The sequence below is a fragment of the Chaetodon auriga genome, chromosome 10 (genome assembly GCF_051107435.1).
Source record: "Chaetodon auriga isolate fChaAug3 chromosome 10, fChaAug3.hap1, whole genome shotgun sequence".
NCBI classification, from domain to species: domain Eukaryota; kingdom Metazoa; phylum Chordata; class Actinopteri; order Chaetodontiformes; family Chaetodontidae; genus Chaetodon; species Chaetodon auriga.
This window is the reverse complement of record NC_135083.1, coordinates 10412546-10433754: the sequence shown is the minus strand read 5'-3', so window position 1 is coordinate 10433754 and position 21209 is coordinate 10412546. Positions and strand designations below refer to the sequence as shown.

Sequence of the window (21209 nt, the reverse complement as noted above, 5' to 3'; positions counted from 1 at the left end):
TTTGGCCCCCTCTGTCAGTTAGACCGACAAACATGCCCCCCCCCCCCAGCCTTTGTGTCCCTTCATCATCTGAAAAGACATCTCAAAATACACAGCACTCTCACGCAACGCAGCACTCATTTTGCTCATCTGCACCTCACCTGCAGTCTGAACTCTAAAGTGAGAAAATAAAACAGAGCGCGCTGAGCATTTCGTTCGGCGGCTGAAGGTCACCTCTGTTCCTGAGCGATAAAAAAAGGCTTAGGCTATTTTGACAGCTGGCCAGCTTTCACCTGTTCCCGAGCTTTCCCTCCGGCTCCAGGCAGATGCACTGATGAAAAAAAAGTTTTATTATTTCTTTTATTTGTCAAAGTTAAAGCTAAAATAAGAGACTTGTGCTTCTTGGCAAGCTGCTCCTTTCAACATCCCTGTATTACATCTGTTCTCCACTGGCGTCTGTTTTCCATTTCATTTCTCATTCAGCTTGTGTTTTTTTATTTTTTTTTTTTTATCATGCCTGTCTTTGCATGCACTTCAGTGTCTCATTCTGTTATCGTCTGTCTTATGATTTACTTCATAATTTATGTTTAATCCTTTGTTTTCAGTTGATTTTATTGGTGGATTTGACCCATTCCCACTCTACCATGTCAATGAGAAACCATCTCATCTCCTCTTAAAGCCCATGTACCTGTAAGTATGAATGTGCCGTCATGCCAGCGTATGTGTTTATGTCCCTGTGTGTTTTCACTCAAAGAGCAGGTGCATGTGGATAATCACATTTTGTGGCCATGCACAGTTTGGGTTGTACCTGTTGCCTGCATGGAATTGTTCCCTCTTCAAGGTGACATTCCCAGATTTTCCCGGAAACTGTTCATTAATCAAAGCGAGCATTATTTTTCAAAATATTCTCAACTCTTATTGTTGTAGAGCTTTTTAGTAGTTGATCAGGATCCAGGAGGTTACAAAACAACAGAAACTAGTAGCGATTGTGCAGACGGAGGTGGTTTGAGTCATGTCTGGGGAATAAAAGTCTTTCTGAAACATGCTACATCCTGTCTGGGGCTGTAGGGAATATGAAGGCCTTTTGTGACACTGTTGTGTGTTTTTGTGTGTGTGTGTGTATGGGTGTCACAGACGTGTGTCTCCACGCCGCGGGCAGTTGCTGATAGAAGCACATGGAGAAAAACACACAAAAATCTGTCTAAAATTGGCTTAATCAATTAAGTTGTGCAGAGAACTTAATAACAATAAGCCTGGCAAGTCGTGTAATAATTCTCTGCCAACATGAAATGAATATTTTATTAGCTTCTTGACAGTTTAATCAGCTCCGTCTCTAATGGGAGGGAGGAAGTTTTCGTCTCCTCGATCTGCTGGGAGTTATATCCTGGAGAAATTCATCCAGGGAAGAGTGTGTGTGTGTGTGTGTGTGCGTGTAAATGTGTGTCTGAGCTGCCCAACAACCGCTCACTCTCTGCTGTTTCTGCCCACGATCTCTCCAGGTCTACGTAAATAGGAGCGCGTCCAGTGGGGAGGTGACACAGCAAGTTCCCACGGAGACAAAATGGCTGTTTTGACACAAACATCCCGGTGCACGGCGGGCACGCCACACATTCCTCCTCCTTCTTGATTTCAGTACTTTAACCATGTCATTTACTGGTGTGCTGCCCAGAAAAGCCAACACATCTCAGTTAGGGTCCATTGTTGTCCAGGGAGGGATGACGGGTTCAGGGAAAGGGGGGATTACGCTGCAACAAAGCCTCATATTGTGTGTTTAGGGAAGTATCAATCATTTGCTTTGTATTGAGGTCTCTGCTGGGGTCCCACTGCTGTGACCTGCCCATAATGGTTTAATATTCCCCAGAAACATGACTGTATACATGTACAGCATATAAATACATTCTGTGTGTAATCTGGGACTGCCCAGCATTCCCAGTCTGTGGTACTGTGTCTTAGAGGACTCAGTGATTTAGCATGTTATTGCTGGTTTGGCTCAGATCTTGGCCAGAGGGCTGAATTACAGTGGAGCCTGTGGAATGAGCTATTGTGCGCTGCCTGTTTACTTTAGGCCAGGATCTGTGTGCATAAATACACAAGCAAAGCAGGAAGAGGCAGGGGAGTGGAGAGGTAGAGGGAGGGGAGGGAACAAAAGCACCAAACCTACGGGGGCATCTATCAAAAATAGAAAATGTAAATAATGAAACAAGGGGGGGGGGGGGGAAGAGAAATGTGGATTCAGAGTTTGAAATGTGAACTATCAAGAATGCAAAAGAGCGTTAGCGTGTAAGAGTTGTTCGAACACAGGGAACGGCATGTGAGTCTTAACTTTTATCTTATTTCTGGAGTCTTATTATTGTGACTGTTTCTACCGACAGCCGAGTCAGTATTTCTGAAGTGTCAGGTGTTTGTTGGAAGACGTGCTGAAAGCTTTGTTTTCACATCAGTTCTTCTCCTTAAACTACAGACGCATCGGGGCTGCTGACAGGGGTGATCATTACACACACTCAAGCAAAGGTTACACAGCATATTTTTAACTTCAAGAAAACAATAGAAACTGCTCATGGTGCACACAACAGTGTTGAGTTGTATGGGTATGGTCGTCAGTGTAGACGTAGCTTGGTTGTTCCTGAGTGAACCAGGACGTTGTCTCCTATCAGTAAAGCGGTTTAGATTCTCAGTGGTGATTGTGATTGTTTTATAGCATGTTTTTTACAGGGTTTGTATTGTAATTATGTGTATAACATATTAAGTATTGACAAAAATAACAGGACTGATGTCATCAACTCGCCCTATTCGAGCTGGTTAAACAGCAACTGAAGGCTTCCGCTGAGCAGGCTCTTACTCAGATTGATTTTATTCTGACCCAGCAACATAACGCGTCTTTATTTTAGGTCACAGTGCACACACGTGAGTCATATCTCCTGTGCTGATTGGTAGCACTTTTTTTTTTTGTTCGTGTTAGATCTCTCAGAACTGAAGTCAGTTTTGAATCGGATCCCGTCGCCTTACTGTTTGTGTGAGTCACTACTGCTCTCTGGTGGTCAAAGAGTTCATGTACACGTTGAAAGGCTGCTGAGTTTGTGCTACAGGTATGCTCGTCCATAAATCTCCATGATTTGTCTTGAAATGATTTCACATGTCTGCAGGTTACGGTAAATCTTCAAATAGTGTGTTTTTGCAGGATGACTCAGCACTTTGCCCTGACTCTTACAATGTTTCAGTCATTTACTTTTTATTATCATTTAGGATAAAATCGTCTGTTCACTCACTTCATCTGAACCCAGAACATTGTCAGTGTGTTTGACGACAGTTATTCTTGATGCTAAGTTTGAAACTGCCTGTTTAGCTTATTTTGTAATCAAAAGAGTTGTGATGAAAGAAGTAGCTTTTTGTTCTCAGCCCAGTTTTGTCTGTCGTCAGCACCTAAAAATATCCTGCTGCACGTCAGATTCCTCTGTGATATTAGATGTTCTTCACTACCACATCGACAGACCACAAGCTGTTATGATTCTGATTCTGAACCACTTCTGCTGGCTGATTTCAGAACAGTGAGCGTGAACCATGTTGATTTGATTGGTCACCTCTCTATTGGCAAGATGCAATAATTTATATGTCATTATTGTCTTCATTATTTAAGTTTACACACTCTTTGTAGGTCAACTGGTGTGTGGGTTAGTTAAAACACAAAGCACCTCATATTGTAACATAATCAGTGTTAGTAGTCAATGCTACTAAAATTGTCGTGAAAAACTAGTCTTCCTCTCAGTGCAATACAGCCTCTTCCTAAACCCCGCTAACTGGAATTAGTTGAAACGGTGTGTATGTATGTGCTAGTGCCCACTGAAAAAATATTCCACCTGTTTGTAGATAATTCTTTTTCTTTGTATAGAAAGTGGAAAACGTTTTTTTTTTTTTTTTTTTTTTTTGCATTTCTCTTTTCTATTTCATGTCCTGTGTTGCCCCAACCCCACGTGACCTGATTGTGTAATCCTATTTATCCAGAACTGTGCTTTGTGTTCATGTAAATAGGTGTTTGTTAATAAAAGAATGTGCTCTTTTAATGATTTTGTCATGTCTGCTCTTTGTGACGTGCACTGGCTGAACGGCAACAATGACCACACACATATTGAACAGCTTGAAATGTTTATTACAGAAAAATATCTGTACAACTCTGATAACACAAGCAACCAGCAATTATCTTTATTTTTTTAATCAGTGCAAGGGGATATGAGAACAGAGGGAAACTCAAGGCCACTCATGCAACACCTGAATATCAGTGGCTTCTCACTTCAGCCTTAGGACATGAAAGCACGAACGCTGCCTCTGATGACAGCTCTGCAGATGGGGCAGTGGCGCAGGCTGGCAGCACAGTCGCCACACACCACCAGATGACCACAGGGGATGAAGACGATGGACACCAGTTTGTCCATGCACACCTTACAGGTCCTCTCCTCCTGCAGCTGCCTCAGCAGCTCCTCTGGGCTGGGGTCCTTCACTGTTGGCAGAAAGCACAGACAGGTTAAAAACTCAGACTATGTGCAAGCTAACTGTTGTGTCTGAATTGTGTCCGCAGCTCAACGGTGAAATTGATTATGAAAAGCAATATAAGCACAAAAGTAGCTTTTTCCTGCAAATCATAAAGGCGTTGACCTCTGACCTTTCTCTCTCACGGGCGTCTGTGTCCTCACATTTCCAGCACCAGAGCCCTGTCTCATCTCTGACTCTGGATGCAAACATGAAAAAAGAAGGAATTTACACATCCATTGTACCATTGATATTGGAGTTACCATTCATTTTACTCACACTCCCCAGATATAACAGTCAGAAAATGACTGATTTTTTAGCAGATTGAATTTGAACTGTGGAAAACGACAACAGTTAAGCATGCTGAGCCTTTATACTTCTAGTTGGCTGTATCCACTGGTGGAAGGGACTCCAGCTCCTTTAGTAAAAGTGAAAATACAATAATGTAAAAATACTCAGGTAAAAGTCCTGCGTGTAAAAGTACAAAAGTATCATGAGCAAAATGTACTTGTCAAGTACTTTATTCACATTATAACAGATTATTATTGAGGATGTCCAGTGGTTTCCAATCTGGGGGTCAGACCTCATATGATGGGTCACAATATTAATCTGAGTGAGATGGTTCATTAAGTAGGAAAGAAGAAGAAACAAAGTTCTGCTACTAAACTCTGTGGTCATTTTTTTTGGACTTTTTACTTACCTTTGCTGTTTGTGAAATACTGAATAATTTGACTTTGCTAGGCCTTCATATGGATCCTAATCTGTGAGGTTTAGAGGTGACACACAGACACCTTAAATGTGACACGTTTTTCTTGTAAGAGATCACCATCCAAAAGGGTTGGAACCCCCTTTTTTAATCTCTCACAATGTGCTGTATTTTATAAGCTCATCATGTTTGATGTAAATATTAGAGTACAACATTTCCTTCTGAAAAGCAGTGGAGTAGAAGTATAAAGTAGCAGAAAACGGAAATACTCATGTAAAGTACGAGTATCTCAAAGCTGTAGAGTAAAGTTACTTTCCACCACTGACTGTTACCTCTGCTCTGTGGCGCCCTCTCTCTGTCCTCCTGCTCTGCCTGCAGTACGTCAGTGACCAGGTCAGACACAGACGTGTAGTGCTGGCCTGTCAAAAGGTACTTGGTCTGGACCAGACTCTCCACCAAGCTGGCTTCGAAGCCCATCTGCAGCACAGTCTGCACCACGGGAGAAAGCATGGCCGAGGAAGCTGCCAGACCTCCGACCATATCTGAGAGGAGGGAGGAAGAGAGGAGGATGAGACCAGAGACCAGCCACAGACAAAGGAAAACAAATCCATCCACATATCCACTAGATATTATATAAACTATAAGAAATCTATTTAGATAAGTGGGGAAATAAATGACAAATTGTGCAGCTTACCTTCATCTGCCAATATATTAACATTTCAAACCAGAGACCTCTTCTGTATATCTGCTGACATGGATTATAATTGTGATTCCTTCATTGTATGGAATAATTGCCCTCTCATGACTGCCCTGTAACCATGAGCAACAGTCAAATGGGTTTCCGTAACGCTCCCCAATTACTGCAATCCTATAGCAAACATTAGCTCAAGTAATTGAGCATGCAGTTATTTCATTTTCAGCCACCTCCCAAAGAAAAGTAATGGATCTGTCTGTTTAGTGTCTAATTCCAAAGGTATGCTTTCATCCTTCAAGCCTGTTCAAACCAAAGTGATTCACACAGGTTGATCTCAGAATAATTCAGTCGGCTGGATGCAGCCTTTTTTTTCCCCCTCCATTTGCTCAACTTGCAATGCTGCTCACAATATTTGCTCCACCTTTCCCTCTTTTATGTGAGTAAGTCTGAGTGGATGTTGACACTTTGATTCAGTGCACTGCAGGATACACAAAGATAATTACTGGCATCAAAGCGCTGCTGCTATCTTGTTATCCAGGTCCACTTAGTTGGAATAAAGTTCCCTGATGTTCTTGGTACATTACCCATCATTCCCTGCCTTGAAGTTCACGTTTATATGACTTACCATTTCTGGAGCCGATATCTCTGCCTGTGGAGGTCTGTGATCCACCCTAGAAAAACACATTTTGGATTTGCAGTGAAAGTCATGGATGATTTTAAATGCAGATGCTCATTTGTCAGTGTGCGGTTATCATGTGTTCCTTATGCAAAGCAGATTTTATGCTGAGCAGATAAGAGGGATAAGGACTCTCACCACAGTCTCACCCAGGTGGAAATGGGCATCCTGTATGTTGCTGATGTAGTCCTGCCCCCTCGACTGGATTAAAAACTCACATCTGAGAAACATAAAGATGCTGTTTTATAATCTGATCAAGCCAGAAATGCAAAACACAAAACAAAACCATGACACTGTATTTATGTATTTAGGTGAAAAAAAAATGAATGCCATTCCAAAAATAAGCAAATGATGCATTCAGCTGATGTCTGTATATCTGCCTTGTGACGAATCCTGCTGTTACCGTGGAAACCACTTGGCATGCTCCTGCCAGGGGTCGTCTCCTGGCTCCCAGTTCCTCAGCCCCCCGTCACAGTAGAAGCATTTGACGTTGTCACCGTGACCTGTCGGGATGTACAGGACTACTGTGATCAGAGTGTGATGACAGAGGCTCTGTGAGCGTGCACAGCTTTACAATCTGAGACAAAACATCCCATTATACACAAAAAACGGCTCCATATGCCAAAATGAACAAGAAATCAATCTCATGCACAAACTAAAACTGTGTAAGAATTACAATAAAGGTGAATCAACCCTTCTCAGACAACAGAACTAACACTGTCAGATCCAGTAAAGCATCACTCATTGTCAGGTTACTTTATTTGATTGTATTATTTTGTGCTGGTTTTCATGATGTTGTCCCCACAGCCTGTGTATTGCCTGAAGCTGTGTTGCCCTACTTCTTTAGCAGCCCCAGCTTTGTCCAGGTTGTTCTGTCCACAACATCATGACTCAGCAGGACAATTGTACCACGAACTCTCTAACAAAGAGAGGTCACTCCAGCAGTGACTGGGTCAGTGCTGAATATTTCACTGAAATATACTCGTGGGTACTTAAATGTTGCTCATAAAATATTAAAGAAAGCAGATGATATGGATGTAAGTGTTTTTAAGGCTTTATAGTGAGCACCTGTGTAGAAAAATCCTGCCCTGGCGAGAACATCTGGCTGGACTGAGGCCTCCGTGGGCCAGTTGTGGAAAGTGGTGAGTCGGGAATCCTCCGCCTCCATCTCTGGGTAGACCGCTTGTCCAGCTGTCCCCTGGTCATCCATAGTCATCCTCTGGAGCTGACTCAACAGCTGGCCGTCCACAGAGTCGGAGGATCCGACTTGGAGCGGTATATTTCCCACAGCTCGACCCAGTATGAAGCTGCAAGTGGGGAAATGCCTCTTGTGCTCTGCGGCCGGGCTGTCCCCGTGCACCCAGCATCTTAAAATCCCTCCACAGCAGAAACACTGGACTTTATCTCCAGGGCCTAGAAAGAAGAAGCCCGCCTTGGCCAGGTCTCCAGATGTGACAGGCGCATCTGCTGGCCAGTTGTGAAAAGTTCGAATTCTCTCCCCTTCTCTGCGCATCCGAGGCTCCTCGAGGATGTGAAGCATAGTACTGCTGTCATCCGTCATTCTGTGGCATGTAGGTTTTCCTTTCTCTTCTTGTCCTGTGCCAGTCATCCCTTTTGCGGTCCATAGTGGAGCGCGCACTGAAGGTGAGTGCAGCACACCAGCTGAAATAATATGATCAGCTGCGGGGGCCTGCACAGCGGCCTACAGGAGACTGCTTTCCAGAAAAGCCACCAAATGCCAGAATGTATGCTCATTGATCCTTGAATGAATGAAAGCCTGAACATGCCATGTTGCTGCGCCTCTTAGGAAAAAGGCTAACCATGGAAAGCATTTCAGGAGCATGCTGTGGCCGAACAACGAATCTATTGAAATGATATCATTTATCAAAAATACCATTAAGCACAACAAAGTAATTTTAAAGCTTACAGCTGAAAAACAGAAAACCATTCAAACCTACAACTCTAAAAGATTACAGAGAGCTCTGTGGTGCTTCTCCATTAGGGTCAGGTCAGATTTCAACAAATACCCACAAGTTTCCTCTCTCATAACAAAGAAAACTTGACATTTCAAAGTATTACAAGCACCGAAGTGTCTCTTGTATATCTTATAAGTGTTGACTCTGATGTGTCTCTTTATTGGGTGGGTCAAGTTTGTAATATTAATAATGAAGATGGAGGGGTTAACTAGTTAAACACACAAAATAATAAGATGTGTGTTCTTACTTGTACTGTGAAGGAACAATAGGCTAAAATAAATGGAGGTTCAGGGTGCACCCTTTCATTATTGTGTGTGGGTTTGCTGTATGTGCCAAAGGGTTTGCTATGGCTTAAATCACTTCACTTCTGTCTAGAATGACGTCAACATTTGAAATAGTCAAATCAAAACCTAATCTCGTATAATTATGATGTATAGCCTGTGAAAGTGAATAGCTATAAACAGAGGTATGACCTTTGTCAGAGTTTAGGGGGTTGTGGGTGCATCATTGCTGCCTCCTGGTGGTGGAAGAGAGTAAAAACTACTGTGATTTATTGCAGGCCAGAGTTGAACCAGTTCATTTTCAATGCTTGTTCTGCTGAAGTTATCATATTAGTTATCTTGCAGATGTACTACGTGCATAGTATGAGGAACTCACGCCATGACCACACACAGTTCTCATAACAGTCAGGCACATTTCTATCCATGATTTTCCATCTCAGCCTGGTAACTTGGCAAAGATCTGGATGCAAGATAGACTGTAACCACACGAGGGATTTGATTGATGCTTTAGACGTCAAACTTTGCAGTGTTTAAGAAATCGTGGCCTCTTTGCACAAAGTGCCATCTTGTTCATTCCAGAAAGCCTCACATGAGCACTTCACTGAACTGAACCGTGTCAGAGGAACCCTGCAGACAACCGCACAGCGCAGTCTGCTGATGGCCCCTGTGGCGTTGTTTACACCCACAGAGGTAGCAGAAAATAGCACCGGTGAAAGGAAGACTAGAGTACATTTAATTTAAGTAGCAGTGTTCATGGGGTTGTTCCATTCGCTATCTTTGCTCGACGTTAATCTCAGTTACTTTGTTAAATAGAAAGGATGCTCTTAAGTTTTGCCTCCCCGCGGGGAACGACGAGAACTGCAGCGGCGGCTCAAAGCCCGGATGGAGCAGCCATTGGGGAAGTGTACGGGGCTTTAACGTAACTGAGGAGGTGTCTCTCTCTCTCTCTCTCCCTCTCTCTCTCTGGAATAATAAAGACAAAGTAAAAGGCGGCCGAGGATACATATATTCAAGATCCGAGAGATCCACTCGGCGACACATAACGTTAACTTGAAAACCAGGACTTTTTTCGGGCACAGTAGCCGAGGCGACACACTTGAACTGTGGAAGTTGGGATACGTGCACACAGCGGAAAATATACAGCTGAGCCTGCGCTACAACTACTAGCCAGAAGCCACACGCTAAGCGGCACAACTAGCCACATAGCTAACTGTAACTGAGCTGTGAACTTGCTTTCAAATCACGGGGCTTGAAATCCAGTCACAAGCCCAGGCTCTGTGAGAATCCAGGGACTTGCTTAATGAATTATGTCTGCCACAAGCATTGACCCTCAGGTAGGAAGGCCGATGTACCTCGCCTGTAGAGAGCTTGCAAGCTGGCTACCTGCTAACGTTAACGATTTACTGGGCTACGGCTATTCCTCGGAAGTGCTAGCTAGCCACTAACGTTGGCCGGTGCATGTAGCTAGCAAGTTAACTTAGCTACATTCCGTTAAACGGCTAAATGTTTTAATGGACATTTAGGAAAGATGACATGTATACGATGGCATGCAAAAGGTTGTTAAGTGCATCTTGAACTGAGACCATATGTTTCTTCCACCAGTGTAAGAGATAAAACTCCCCAATAATGGATTGAAAACGTGAAACCTAAAGCTAACGTTGAAAGAAATAGAGGTTTAAGCTAACGTAACTTATTCAGTGAATCTCAACTTTTTTTTATTGAAGGTGTCATAAATATCCACATGGTGTCTACAATAGCCTAAATATATTCAGTCTTTTAAGGCAAACTAAGTTACAGGCTGCATAAACGCTATTGGCGTTTATAAAGCCATTTTAAGAGGGCTACGTGTAGCTAGCGAAGTTGTGCGTGAATTATCGCTAACAATAGCCGCTTGGTTAACAAAGTCAAGTTACACACCAATGTGTGTAACACTAAATAAATGCTATTTACTGTTGTAGCCAGCTGTAAGTCTACAGCTTTCACGAGTAACGTTAGGTGGATGTTTTGCATTTCCTCTCTTCAGGAAGTAGTCTGAAGGTACAGCTTCAGAGCGATGGATTGGTAACATTAGGGGCTGTACTCAGTCCCAACCTATGTGTGAAATCTCAGATCAACTAAAAATATCCATGTGGTCTCCTTTTTCTTCTTTTCATGATCCAAAATGGATGCAGAGATCAAAGGGACAAGCATCTAAAGGTGAGTTGGAGCATCACAGAGGACTGAAGCAAGACAGTTTGTTGGGTATTTGTTTAATCCGGGCCTACATTTTCAGACAAAATCAACATAACATAGACCACCCGTCCACGGAGTCTGGCTCTGTCTCAGATCTACACTACTGTCAGGCTACACAATATTGTGGGAAAATAATTAAATAGAATGTGCTGGGGATTGGCACAGCATCAACAAAAAGTACAAATGAAATCCTTTTTAAATGAAACCCAGAGTTGTGAGCGGGATGAGAAATCACTTTGCCATTATCTGTACACCTAGTAACCATAATTGGAGGAAAATACTTTTTCCTTTAATAATTTGGCTAACTGTATGGTGAACATGTTCATTAGAAGTATCAGGATATGGGCTTTGAAAATTGAGTTGGGGCACCGGTGGTATAAATGTGTGCAGTGTTACATACTTGCGTACACACTGGAGTAAACATCCACCATGCAATTAAAAGGGCAGGTGTCTCATAGGGGAAATAACTTTATTTCTTAGTTTACTGATGATGACAAGATGTCCAAGCCCATGAAGCTTATGCAAAGTTTAACCTGCACAAGAGGATATTCCAATCATATTCCAGATTTGGGTCAATGCATTGGCTCTGTCTCTATCCTTAAAGTTTAATGACCTCTGAATTCATTGTTGTCAGTTCCACGTGAACATTATTGTTGGCAACGTTGTTGTTATGGCCCCGTAATCGTATTTTTATGGAGTTCAAGTCGTCTGATTGATGCAGTTGCTGGACAAGGTGGAGTGACAGATAGGCCTTGACTCACTCTTTACCTGCAGGTCTGGCTGGCTGCAGGCCACAGACTGATTCACCTCCAGGACAGGCTTGTCTCAAGGGCCACAGGGCTGTCTGGCATGGCTCACTGATTTTCTCTTCTTCCCTTGTTTTTCTTTTTTTTTTTTTTTTGGAAGAGCACAGGGCAATGCAAGAGGGACAGACTGGTTTGGGTACTAAAAATCTTGATACACCACCAATATATTGATGAAACCAAACCACGGCAAACACATTTTTGTCTGCATGAAATAATGTGGCTAAAATATTGAAATGGTATTGTGTCATTATAGTGTTGTGTGCTGTGTCAGAGCAGACCAAATTAAATATGCAGTGTTATTTTGACAATATGAGCCCAGGTCACACCATTATAAACTCAACACAATTTGATGGCTAAAACAACAATTGCCACCTGTCTCTTCAAAACCTGACCTTTTCATCCCCACATGTATATTTAAATGTACATTATTGTAATTTTGTTTGTTGCAGTGCAAAATGGTTCACTACATCAGAAGGAGACTGTCCATGACAATGACTTTGAGCCATACCTCACTGGTCAATCAACTCAGGTAAATCCAAATATCTCTGTCTGAAGAAAAGTGTAAAGCAAATACTAAAAGAATATGATTAAAGCATAGATTTAAAGCTTAGAGGGATTAAGACAAGATCATATCGCTCAAATCAGTTTTGCATTTTTGTTACACTGATTTTTTTGTTCCTTTTTAAATGTATGTCACAATATGGCAAATGTGGCACAATAATAAGATAATCAAACTGGTTATCCAAGCACCGAGTTGTATACCTCTGTTAAGCATTAAAAACTCCTGTTATGTTTAAAACAACAACTTCAAATTTTGTTTTGTCCGACAGAGATTTGTAAAAACATAACATGATATGAATGTCTCAGCAGAAGTATTCTGAAGACAAATTATATCTTATAGATTATGTAAATCATGTCAATGGCCACCCTAAAATGGATGCAATTTAAGTTAGTAAGTCACTTGCTAATGTTATGATTCTGCTGACCTTCATTCATCTAGAACAACAGCTACCAGTCCATCACCGACCCCTACCTGTCCAGCTACTACGCCCCCTCCATTGGATTTCCGTATCCCCTCAGTGAGGCACCCTGGTCCACAGGTGGGGACCCCCCTATTCCATACCTGACCCCCTATGGACCCTTGAGTAATGGAGACCATCACTTCATGCCAGACACAGTGTTTGGCCAGCCGGGGGGTCTGGGAAGCAGCATCTACCCCCACAGGTTTAACTTTTTCCCTGAAAACCCTGCCTTCTCTGCTTGGGGCACAAGTGGCTCCCAGGGCCAGCAGACTCAAAGTTCAGCCTACGGTGGCAGCTACAGCTATCCTCCCAGCTCCCTGGGGGGCACCCTGGTGCCTGATGGTCAGACGGGCTTTCACAGTGACACCCTCAATAAAGCCCCCGGTATGAACAGCCTGGAGCAGGGTATGGTTGGCTTGAAGATCGGAGGCGATGTCACTGGCCAGGGTTCAGGAGTCAAGGCTGTGGGATCTGTGATTGGTGGCCCTGCGGTGGCAGCTGCAGGCAATGGAGCCACACCTATTGGAATGCCTCCACCCAAACCCACCTCCTGGGCTGCCATTGCCAGCAAGCCTGCCAAACCGCAGCAGCTGAAAGCTAAGGTGAAACCAGGGATGCCCAATCCAGGGGGAGCTCTTCCCCCGCCACCCATCAAACACAACATGAACATTGGGACCTGGGACAAGGGCCCAGTGACTAAAGTAGCCACAGCTCCACTGCAGCAACAGCAGCAGCCTCTTGGCCTCCCTCATGGATTGCCACCTCAAGGCCCCATGCAGCAAGGACCCATGCAGCCCCCCCCTCCCCAGTCTTTGGTGCAGCCCCAGATGCAGCCTATGGCCTTACAGCCCCAGCCCCCCCATCACCAGCACCATCAGCCACCACCTCAGCCCTACCAAAACCACACCCAGCCCCCACAACCCCAGACCCGCTGGGTTGCCCCACGCAACCGCAACCAAGGCTATGGGCAGGGTGGCCCTGGCCAAGATGGTAGTGGTATGATGGGTATGGTTGGGGGTGGGAACAGTGGACCCCAAACTTCTGCCAGCCAGGGACCTGGTGCAGAGTCCCACCCAGTGCTGGACAAGCTGCGTGCCTCCCATAGCTACAATCCCAAGGACTTTGAATGGAACCTGAAGAATGGTCGTGTTTTCATCATTAAGAGCTACTCTGAGGACGATATCCATCGCTCCATCAAGTACTCCATCTGGTGCAGCACAGAGCACGGCAACAAGCGGCTGGACTCGGCTTTCCGGGCCATGAATGGTAAAGGCCCCGTGTATCTGCTGTTCAGTGTCAATGGCAGTGGTCATTTCTGCGGTGTGGCAGAGATGCGTTCACCAGTGGACTATGGTACCAGTGCCGGTGTTTGGGCACAGGACAAGTGGAAGGGAAAGTTTGACGTGGACTGGTTGTTTGTTAAGGACGTGCCTAACAGCCAGCTGCGCCACATCCGCCTGGAGAACAACGACAACAAGCCAGTGACCAACTCCCGTGATACCCAGGAGGTTCCTTTGGAGAAGGCCAAACAGGTGCTCAAGATCATCGCCACCTACAAACACACCACCTCCATCTTCGATGACTTTTCCCATTATGAGAAGAGGCAGGAAGAAGAGGAGGAGGTGCGCAAGGTGGGTACAGTACCTTTGATTTGAATTAAGTGTTTTCGTGCTCATGTTTTGTTCAATTTGTTTCTCAGAGACTAATTCTTGTCTTTTTTTTCCCTCTGTTTCCTCTTACGTACCCCTCTTGACAGACTTTTGAACCTCCTCAGATACAGAACCGCTCTCGGTTGGATCAGGTAAGGAATTGTCATATTGTCTTGTTAGCATCATTAGCTGTGTTTCCATCAACATATTTTAATGCGCATTTTCAAGTATCACATCAGAAAAGGTTCAAAATACTTTCTCAGTTTTGGAGTTCGTGCACTTAATGGAAGCTGGAAACTCCTTTTTTGAACAAATCCTGACTTAGCCAACATTTAACTCACATTGCTGATCAGCTGTTTCTGCTCAGAGATCAGTAGTAGTATCTGTCGATTCAGATCTGGTTTGACCCTCTTCACAGTCATTCATGAACCAAACAGAAGTGTCATATTTCAATCTTGTGTTCTTTTTTTCGTCGTCTGACGTGTCTTTCAATTACGTCATCCTGTCGCACCATGTTGTTCTGCAAACATATAATGATTTCCCGAATGGAGAATTGGTGCCACCTACTGCTTATCTCAATGAACCAACTGCTAATAATTGCATAATTGTAGAGGAAGGGAACAAGCATTCATTCGCATTTTCTTTTGCCGATTTTCTCGAGATTCTCTTACAATTTGCGACACATTAGGATGGAAACTGAGCTATTGACGACCTCACAAGCGGAGAGGCCTTTTTCTAACAGCTATTGGTGATAGATCTTGATTGTGTTCTTCACACAGAGAGTATAAAATTTTAAGATGATCTAATAGTTGATCACCACTTTAGATAGATGACCATAGACCTCTGTTCATCAAAGTGTACTTTACAGTGCTGTTATGTAATGTTTGTATGTCTAATGTCTTTTTTTTTTTTTTTTTTTTGTTCTTTTCCAAACAGGAGCGCCAAAACAGGAATAAACAATAGAAGACATTTATCCTTGGCTTGATCAACAGTTACACTAGGACTTTTGATTTAAGAGACAGAAGAATATGAAATGCAACCAAGCCCTTCATTTTTTTTCTATTTAATCCTGGTGAATCTCTGCCATTGTCGAGACTTGTGCTTTTTTCGCCCCATGTACCACCCACTTCTTGTGCAGGGATAACAAGCTGATTTAATGTATTACCTAGCCACCGCCACACTCTTTAGTTAAGGTTTTTGAGATATTTTTCTTCCCGTTCCATCTCGTACTCTTCTCTCACCAGACTGGTTTTCTCTCTCCTGCCCCCACCCCCCTCCTCTTTCCAATTGAATCAGGGTTTGACTGCACCATGGAGAAAAAAATCTGCCACTTTATATTTCAGTACAATCAGGAACGGATGTGTCCTGCCCCTATTTGTCCATTTGGGGGCAACATTGCCATGCTTCAGAGGTTTAACTGTGCCAACAGGGTTGGAGGATCCCAAAGGCAATGTCGGACTTGGAGCTGTGCGATAATAAAACTTCAATGGTTTATCTATTTTTCATTCAGATCAACAAAATCTCTATTTTTTGGCTTACTACTGACAATTTTCATTTCAGAAACCTGTTTTCTGGAGCCTTAATGTTTTTTTTTTTTTTCTAATTATTGGTGACTTCTCAAAAGAACTGCTCAAACAGTGACACTGCTGGAGAAATCAGGGATAGTGTGAAGTCACACGGGACTCGAGACATTTCTGAGGAGGAATTGCAAAGGCCTCTGGGAAAGAAATAACGGATGTGTCCTCCACAGCCAGAACTCTCACCATTTTAGTCAAAAATTGTACTATTGACATCCCTCACACCCCTCTGCTTCGCTTTCTTTTGATGTTTGTCTTGAAGGGGTCTTTTGTATGTCTCATCAGGAGATTCTGCTTGTGTACGCAACCCAGTCTGAGAGAATTGTCGCATCCACCATTTTAAATTGTTTTATAATCAGAATTATGTAATGATGTAACTACTACATTGAAAGAATTGTCGCTTATGCATTTTTTTTTTTGTTCCACAAAATGGGGGGAGGGTTCACGTATTTGTCCATTCACCATCATTCTGTCTTAATCCTCTGTTTTTTTTTTTGTTTTTTTTTTCCCTTGAATTTGGTTTTGCTAAGTCTATCATGTTGGTCGTAATGCTAAGCTTTAACGTAGGAGCCTATATATTCATGGAGAAAGCCTAAAAATGTATAACCTAAAAATTAATGTAACTGATTTACTATCGAGTAAGAAAAAAATAAGAATGAAATGTGGTTTCTGTGTGTTTTTTGGTTGTTGCAAAAAATATTTTGTTCTAGCCTGAAACCATTGATTATGATACAGTAAAGTACTTTCAGGTATGTTAATGAAAAAGATTGGATATTTAAAAAAAAGAAGTCACTAATAGATGTGTGTGTGCCCATGCATGGCAAGCTAGAATATAGGAAGTCTGCTAGAAAAAGCTATTATCCACCCTGCAGCTTGTCTGCGAGGTGAGAGTGGTGATGTTGTTTACTTAACGGTCCTTTAAAGGACGCTGTCCCCCTGTTCTCGTGTCAGCCATTTCAGAGCATTCAAAGCCAGAATGCGGTTTATTTGTCAGCCAGCGTTTGAGATCAGCCAGTTCTCGCTCTCCCCTTGATTAGTTTGGGACTGTCCCTTCAGTATTTTGTGGATTGTGAGGTTACCATGATGCAGAGAGGAACGCTGCCAGCGGCGTCTCTTTCACATGGAGGGATCTTTTTTCTCCTTTTGACATTTTTGTGTATTTGTGTAAGAGGTGAAATCTGATGTAGCTTCATGGTAACCTAAATCAAATACTCAGATCCCAGTTCACAATCGCCTGTTTGGAGTATTTGTACTGGAACAGATGAGATTAGCAGTTGCGCCTGTTCAGGTAATGTGGCCTGAACTCATTCACGTGAAGTTGTTTGGTCTTTTCCGATTCTGTTAGACCGTGTTCATGCTCTATGATCTATTTTGATTCTGTCACAACTTTACCCCGTTACATCGTTGAGATGGCAGAGGTGCTGCACACTGCTGAGGTCACTTGAGTATGCTTCACAGCTGTATTTCCAGATGTTTGAAGCTGCATTGTATTCTTAACCTGGCCAGTGTAATCCCTTGTACTGACCTCTAACAGGATCCTTCCTTCTCCATCTCTTCTTTTCTTTTTTCTTTCTTTCTTTCTTTTTTTTTTTTTTAAACCTGCACTAATCAATAGCACGGTTGATCCAAGCAATACGGTGAACGCCCTTCACATGTTTGCCTTCACCAACACCGCTCTCTCCAACCAGCGTTTAGAGTCAGGGGGAGGTGAGAAGCTAAAGGATGCCACCGAAGACTTGAGCCGCAGCCACAGCCGTCTTTGCCTCAGGAAGCACGAACTGGTTGTGATTTTAGTACGAGGCTTACATGCACGATAACTGTCAGACGATGTTTGTTGCAATAGAGGGATGTCAGGTTAGCCATGAAATTCTATGTATCGACACCACAAAAGGATTAATGACGTGAAAATATTAAATAAACATTGATTATCTTCTAGACCACAGTTGTAGTGGGCATAACTTGTTCAAAAGATCGATCTTGGTTTTTCTTTATAGAAGAAATCAAGCCTTAATAAACTGTCCGTTCAGAAATTACTTTGTCTTGATCTCGTGAATTCTCTGTTAGTGAGTAAACAGCTGCCTCCTGTGACCTTATACAAAGAGTGGAAGGTCTGTAGGGCAGCTCCGCCGCTTAAATGTCACTGAAAGGGTTTCTCAGCTGGGTCTTCCCATTGTCTTTTCTCATTGTGCTATTACAGTTGACTACAGTGAATCTCTGAATACTGATACTAAAGCAGACCTCTGCTTCCACAGGTTCAAGTGGCCTACAACAGAATTTGATGGAGCGCACTAATGGAAGTGCAGCTGCCTGATAGAAAATGGCATATTTGTCATATACGAGTGCCCAGTATTGGACAGGTTAGTGACTAATTTAACTTTGGAGGCTTTAGGTTTACATCCATGTACATGTCTGCCAAAACTGTTATTTGGTCGTCCGAGTCTTCAGCCCGAGATGCCCTGTACACGTCGTGTTTTAGGCAGTGAAAATGTTTCATAATTTTGGTGTTCAGCACAGGTTTGCACATTTGTTCCACAATAGATTTTCTTTCCTTCCCTGACAGGAGCTCTCCGTGGTGCTGATTTCCTGGTTTGGAGGAACTGCTGGTGGCACGATCCAGTCGCACAATGAAGTGAAGAATGCTAACTGGGATTAAAAACACTGTAAGTGATTTCATAGGAAATGGTGATTTTCTTGTGTTAAAGCTACATGACTGTCAAATGTAATAGCATTTTATTCCACGCAACGATTTATACGCTTCCAAAAGAGAAAGAGATCACTTTGTCGTATCTGGTGCGAATCATCAGCGCCGGTCGTTCCATTTGAAAAAGAAGTCACGTCAGATTTAAGTCTGCAAATTGGTGCAAAGTTGGCATGACTGCCATGTACAGCTCGCCGTAAAATAATCACAAGAACAAGCAGAAGACTCAGTGCAGCTCAGGCTTTATTTGTTGTCATATCATTACAAAGCATGCATCCATACTGAGACCAAAAAATAATAAAATAAAAAAGGCAAACAATATCACATTCAGGCTGTCCGCTCTATAGACTTGTGTATTAATCTGCAGCTCAGGGTGGCAAAAATAAATGACTAACAAACACCCCACAATGAGATATTTGGATTTGACTCAATGCTCAGAATCTTGATTAAACAGACATATATTTAGGTTGCTTATATTTATATATTGGTCATTTGCTTTAATGTACCGTATCATATTTGAACCTGAAATTACTTGTTGCCAGTATTGAACCTATAGTATGTGAAAGAGAGAAGAAACAGCTTTTGCCAAATTCTGTCATTCTTTTTTAATTTAATCTCACCTGAAGCTGAGCTGAATTTAAAAAAAACCCTTTCCTGTAATCTTCTGCAGCGGTGATGACTGCACAGCACTGTAGAAGGAAAGCCCGGGTAGCTGGTCTAAACAGTAATTATTCAGTTATTAACTTTTAGTTTGTTTAATTAGTCTAGTGGAGTCTGAAGTCCTGCGGCCTTCACTGGGTTACAGCTTCTGCCGTGCGTTGTCAGAAGGACGCCTGTAGGTGGCATTGATTCGCCTACATTTCTATATGTTGACTCCTTCCTGCTGAAACGCTGCAGCCATCGTCAGCTTGTATCGCTTCAGGGCTGTCGAGCCTCTGCTGTAGGCCTGAGGTTTTAGCCACACAGTGAAGGTGCGGCGGGCTGGAGCTGCTGGCCTACTTTGGCTTATGACACAATTTATTCTAGACCGATTTCAACTGAGGCTGTGGTTTACAGAGCTTCGGTGTTAAGCCGCTGGAACATTTTGTGAAATATTTCAAACTGTCACAAAAGGGCTGTAACATAGAGACTGCCGCACAGGCTCCAACAGGGAAGGATTTAGCGTTAACAGCGATGGATGTTTCCGTGATCAGACACCGTTTGGCTGTTTTAATCTGTAGGCAGGCTTCGCGGCCGGTGCATCAGAGGCAGTGGCCTGTTTTAACTCGTGCCTCGGTTTAGTCTAGATTTTTTAAAAAGCCTGAGTATTGATTATTTTCGTATTTTATATTTGGGTCATCTCTCCTATTTTTAAATATATTGACCTCATGCCTGACAATAAAACAGGTTTTATTCCGAGGGCTAAACCAAATTGCGCAGCAGACTTAAAATGAAACAAGCCTTTTATCAAGGTCCTAAATAAAATAAAAAGTAAAGCTGCAGTTAAGATGGTCGTGAATTTAAAATGATTCCCGAGGATGTTTTTGTAAAACCCAGAGGCAGGCCACTGACCCCACTTGGCGAAAGTCCAATTGCGTCGTATTCTGCGTTTCACATTTTTTGGATAAATCTGACAAAACAAAACACTGAAAACAAACATTTCGGGACTAAAGAGATGAAATAGAAGTTAACTGGCGGTAACCTGATTTGATGCTATAACAGCCTATTAAAGTACGCATTGCGCCCACCTAGTCAAAGCAACACACACACACACACACACACACACACACATACACACACACACACACACACACACACACACTTAGGCACGCATACACATGCTTGCGCATGCACACGCTCACGCGCTACTGAGTGACAGTACAGCAGTCAGCTTTATCCTGCTGCTGTGGTCGGCGGCAAGGGCCTGTTTCTGTAACATTAAGGGTCAAAGTAGTAAACAAAAGCCTGCGGCCTGTTGAAATAACGCAGAGATAAAATGTGAAGCATGATGCTGTGCAGATACCTCTCTTGGCATTCACCGCGTGCCTTAATTGTATGGACATTAAATCAAGGTCCGCTGTGAACACGCAGAGTGACAACCCTTCAAGAAGTCGCCTTCTCACCCTGCTGATGGGTGCAGAATGAAGCCCGGCCGGCAGCCTCTAACCCCGTCTGACTTCCACACGCTCAAACCTCCAGCATCTGCCGCCAAGGAGGATGCAAGACTGCATGACTGCGATTTAAGTACAGCTCCCGCTTCCGTGCGCGCGCTCGGGCGTACACACACGCACACACTCGCATCCACAAATCTAAAGCCGATTTTGCAGCACAGTCACGCGCGCCTGCACACACACACACACACACACACACACACACACACGCAAGTAGACACTCACGTCTAAAGCCGATTTAT

The 21209-nt window shown here is 43.2% G+C and overlaps 3 protein-coding genes across 4 annotated transcripts in view; 2 read left to right on the top strand and 1 right to left on the bottom strand.

The window, feature by feature from the left end:
* The window catches only part of nkain4 (sodium/potassium transporting ATPase interacting 4), a 43494-nt gene extending 39457 nt beyond the window's left edge, over nucleotides 1-4037 (top strand). Inside the window, exons 6-7 of one of the 2 annotated variants that reach the window (XM_076741293.1) lie at nucleotides 585-669; nucleotides 1479-4037. In XM_076741293.1, the coding sequence (XP_076597408.1) occupies nucleotides 585-669; nucleotides 1479-1488 (95 nt within the window). In that variant the 3' untranslated portion in view covers nucleotides 1489-4037. The remainder of the gene's footprint in view (nucleotides 1-584; nucleotides 670-1478) is intronic. The other variant, XM_076741294.1, reaches the window with a different exon arrangement.
* Nucleotides 4038-4230: 193 nt separating this feature from the next.
* On the bottom strand, nucleotides 4231-9874 carry birc7 (baculoviral IAP repeat containing 7). The gene is made up of 9 exons (XM_076740455.1): nucleotides 9645-9874; nucleotides 8696-8703; nucleotides 7645-8238; nucleotides 6980-7079; nucleotides 6715-6796; nucleotides 6526-6571; nucleotides 5539-5748; nucleotides 4634-4699; nucleotides 4231-4471 (listed from the first exon to the last, which is right to left on the bottom strand). Exons 1-9 carry the CDS (start codon nucleotides 9872-9874, stop codon nucleotides 4272-4274), a joined length of 1536 nt encoding a protein of 511 aa, XP_076596570.1. The 3' UTR covers nucleotides 4231-4271.
* Nucleotides 9687-20115, top strand: LOC143326671 (YTH domain-containing family protein 1-like). Its single transcript, XM_076740454.1, has 6 exons — nucleotides 9687-10167; nucleotides 11005-11029; nucleotides 12321-12400; nucleotides 12872-14524; nucleotides 14650-14694; nucleotides 15479-20115. Exons 1-6 carry the CDS (start codon nucleotides 10141-10143, stop codon nucleotides 15503-15505), a joined length of 1857 nt encoding a protein of 618 aa, XP_076596569.1. The 5' UTR covers nucleotides 9687-10140; the 3' UTR covers nucleotides 15506-20115.
* The last annotated feature ends 1094 nt before the right edge of the window (nucleotides 20116-21209 follow it).

Coding starts and splice junctions, on each gene's coding strand:
- birc7 (XM_076740455.1), bottom strand. CDS start 9,874: ATGTGTCGCCGAGTGGATCTCTCGGATCTTGAATATATGTATCCTCGG. Junction 5,749..6,525: donor AGATATCGGCTCCAGAAATG/GTAAGTCATATA, acceptor CCCTCCTCTCAG/ATATGGTCGGAGGTCTGGCA. Junction 4,700..5,538: donor GAGGGCGCCACAGAGCAGAG/GTAACAGTCAGT, acceptor GTTTGCATCCAG/AGTCAGAGATGAGACAGGGC.
- LOC143326671 (XM_076740454.1), top strand. CDS start 10,141: ATGTCTGCCACAAGCATTGACCCTCAG. Junction 10,168..11,004: donor CCACAAGCATTGACCCTCAG/GTAGGAAGGCCG, acceptor AAATGGATGCAG/AGATCAAAGGGACAAGCATC. Junction 14,525..14,649: donor AAGAGGAGGAGGTGCGCAAG/GTGGGTACAGTA, acceptor CCCTCTTGACAG/ACTTTTGAACCTCCTCAGAT.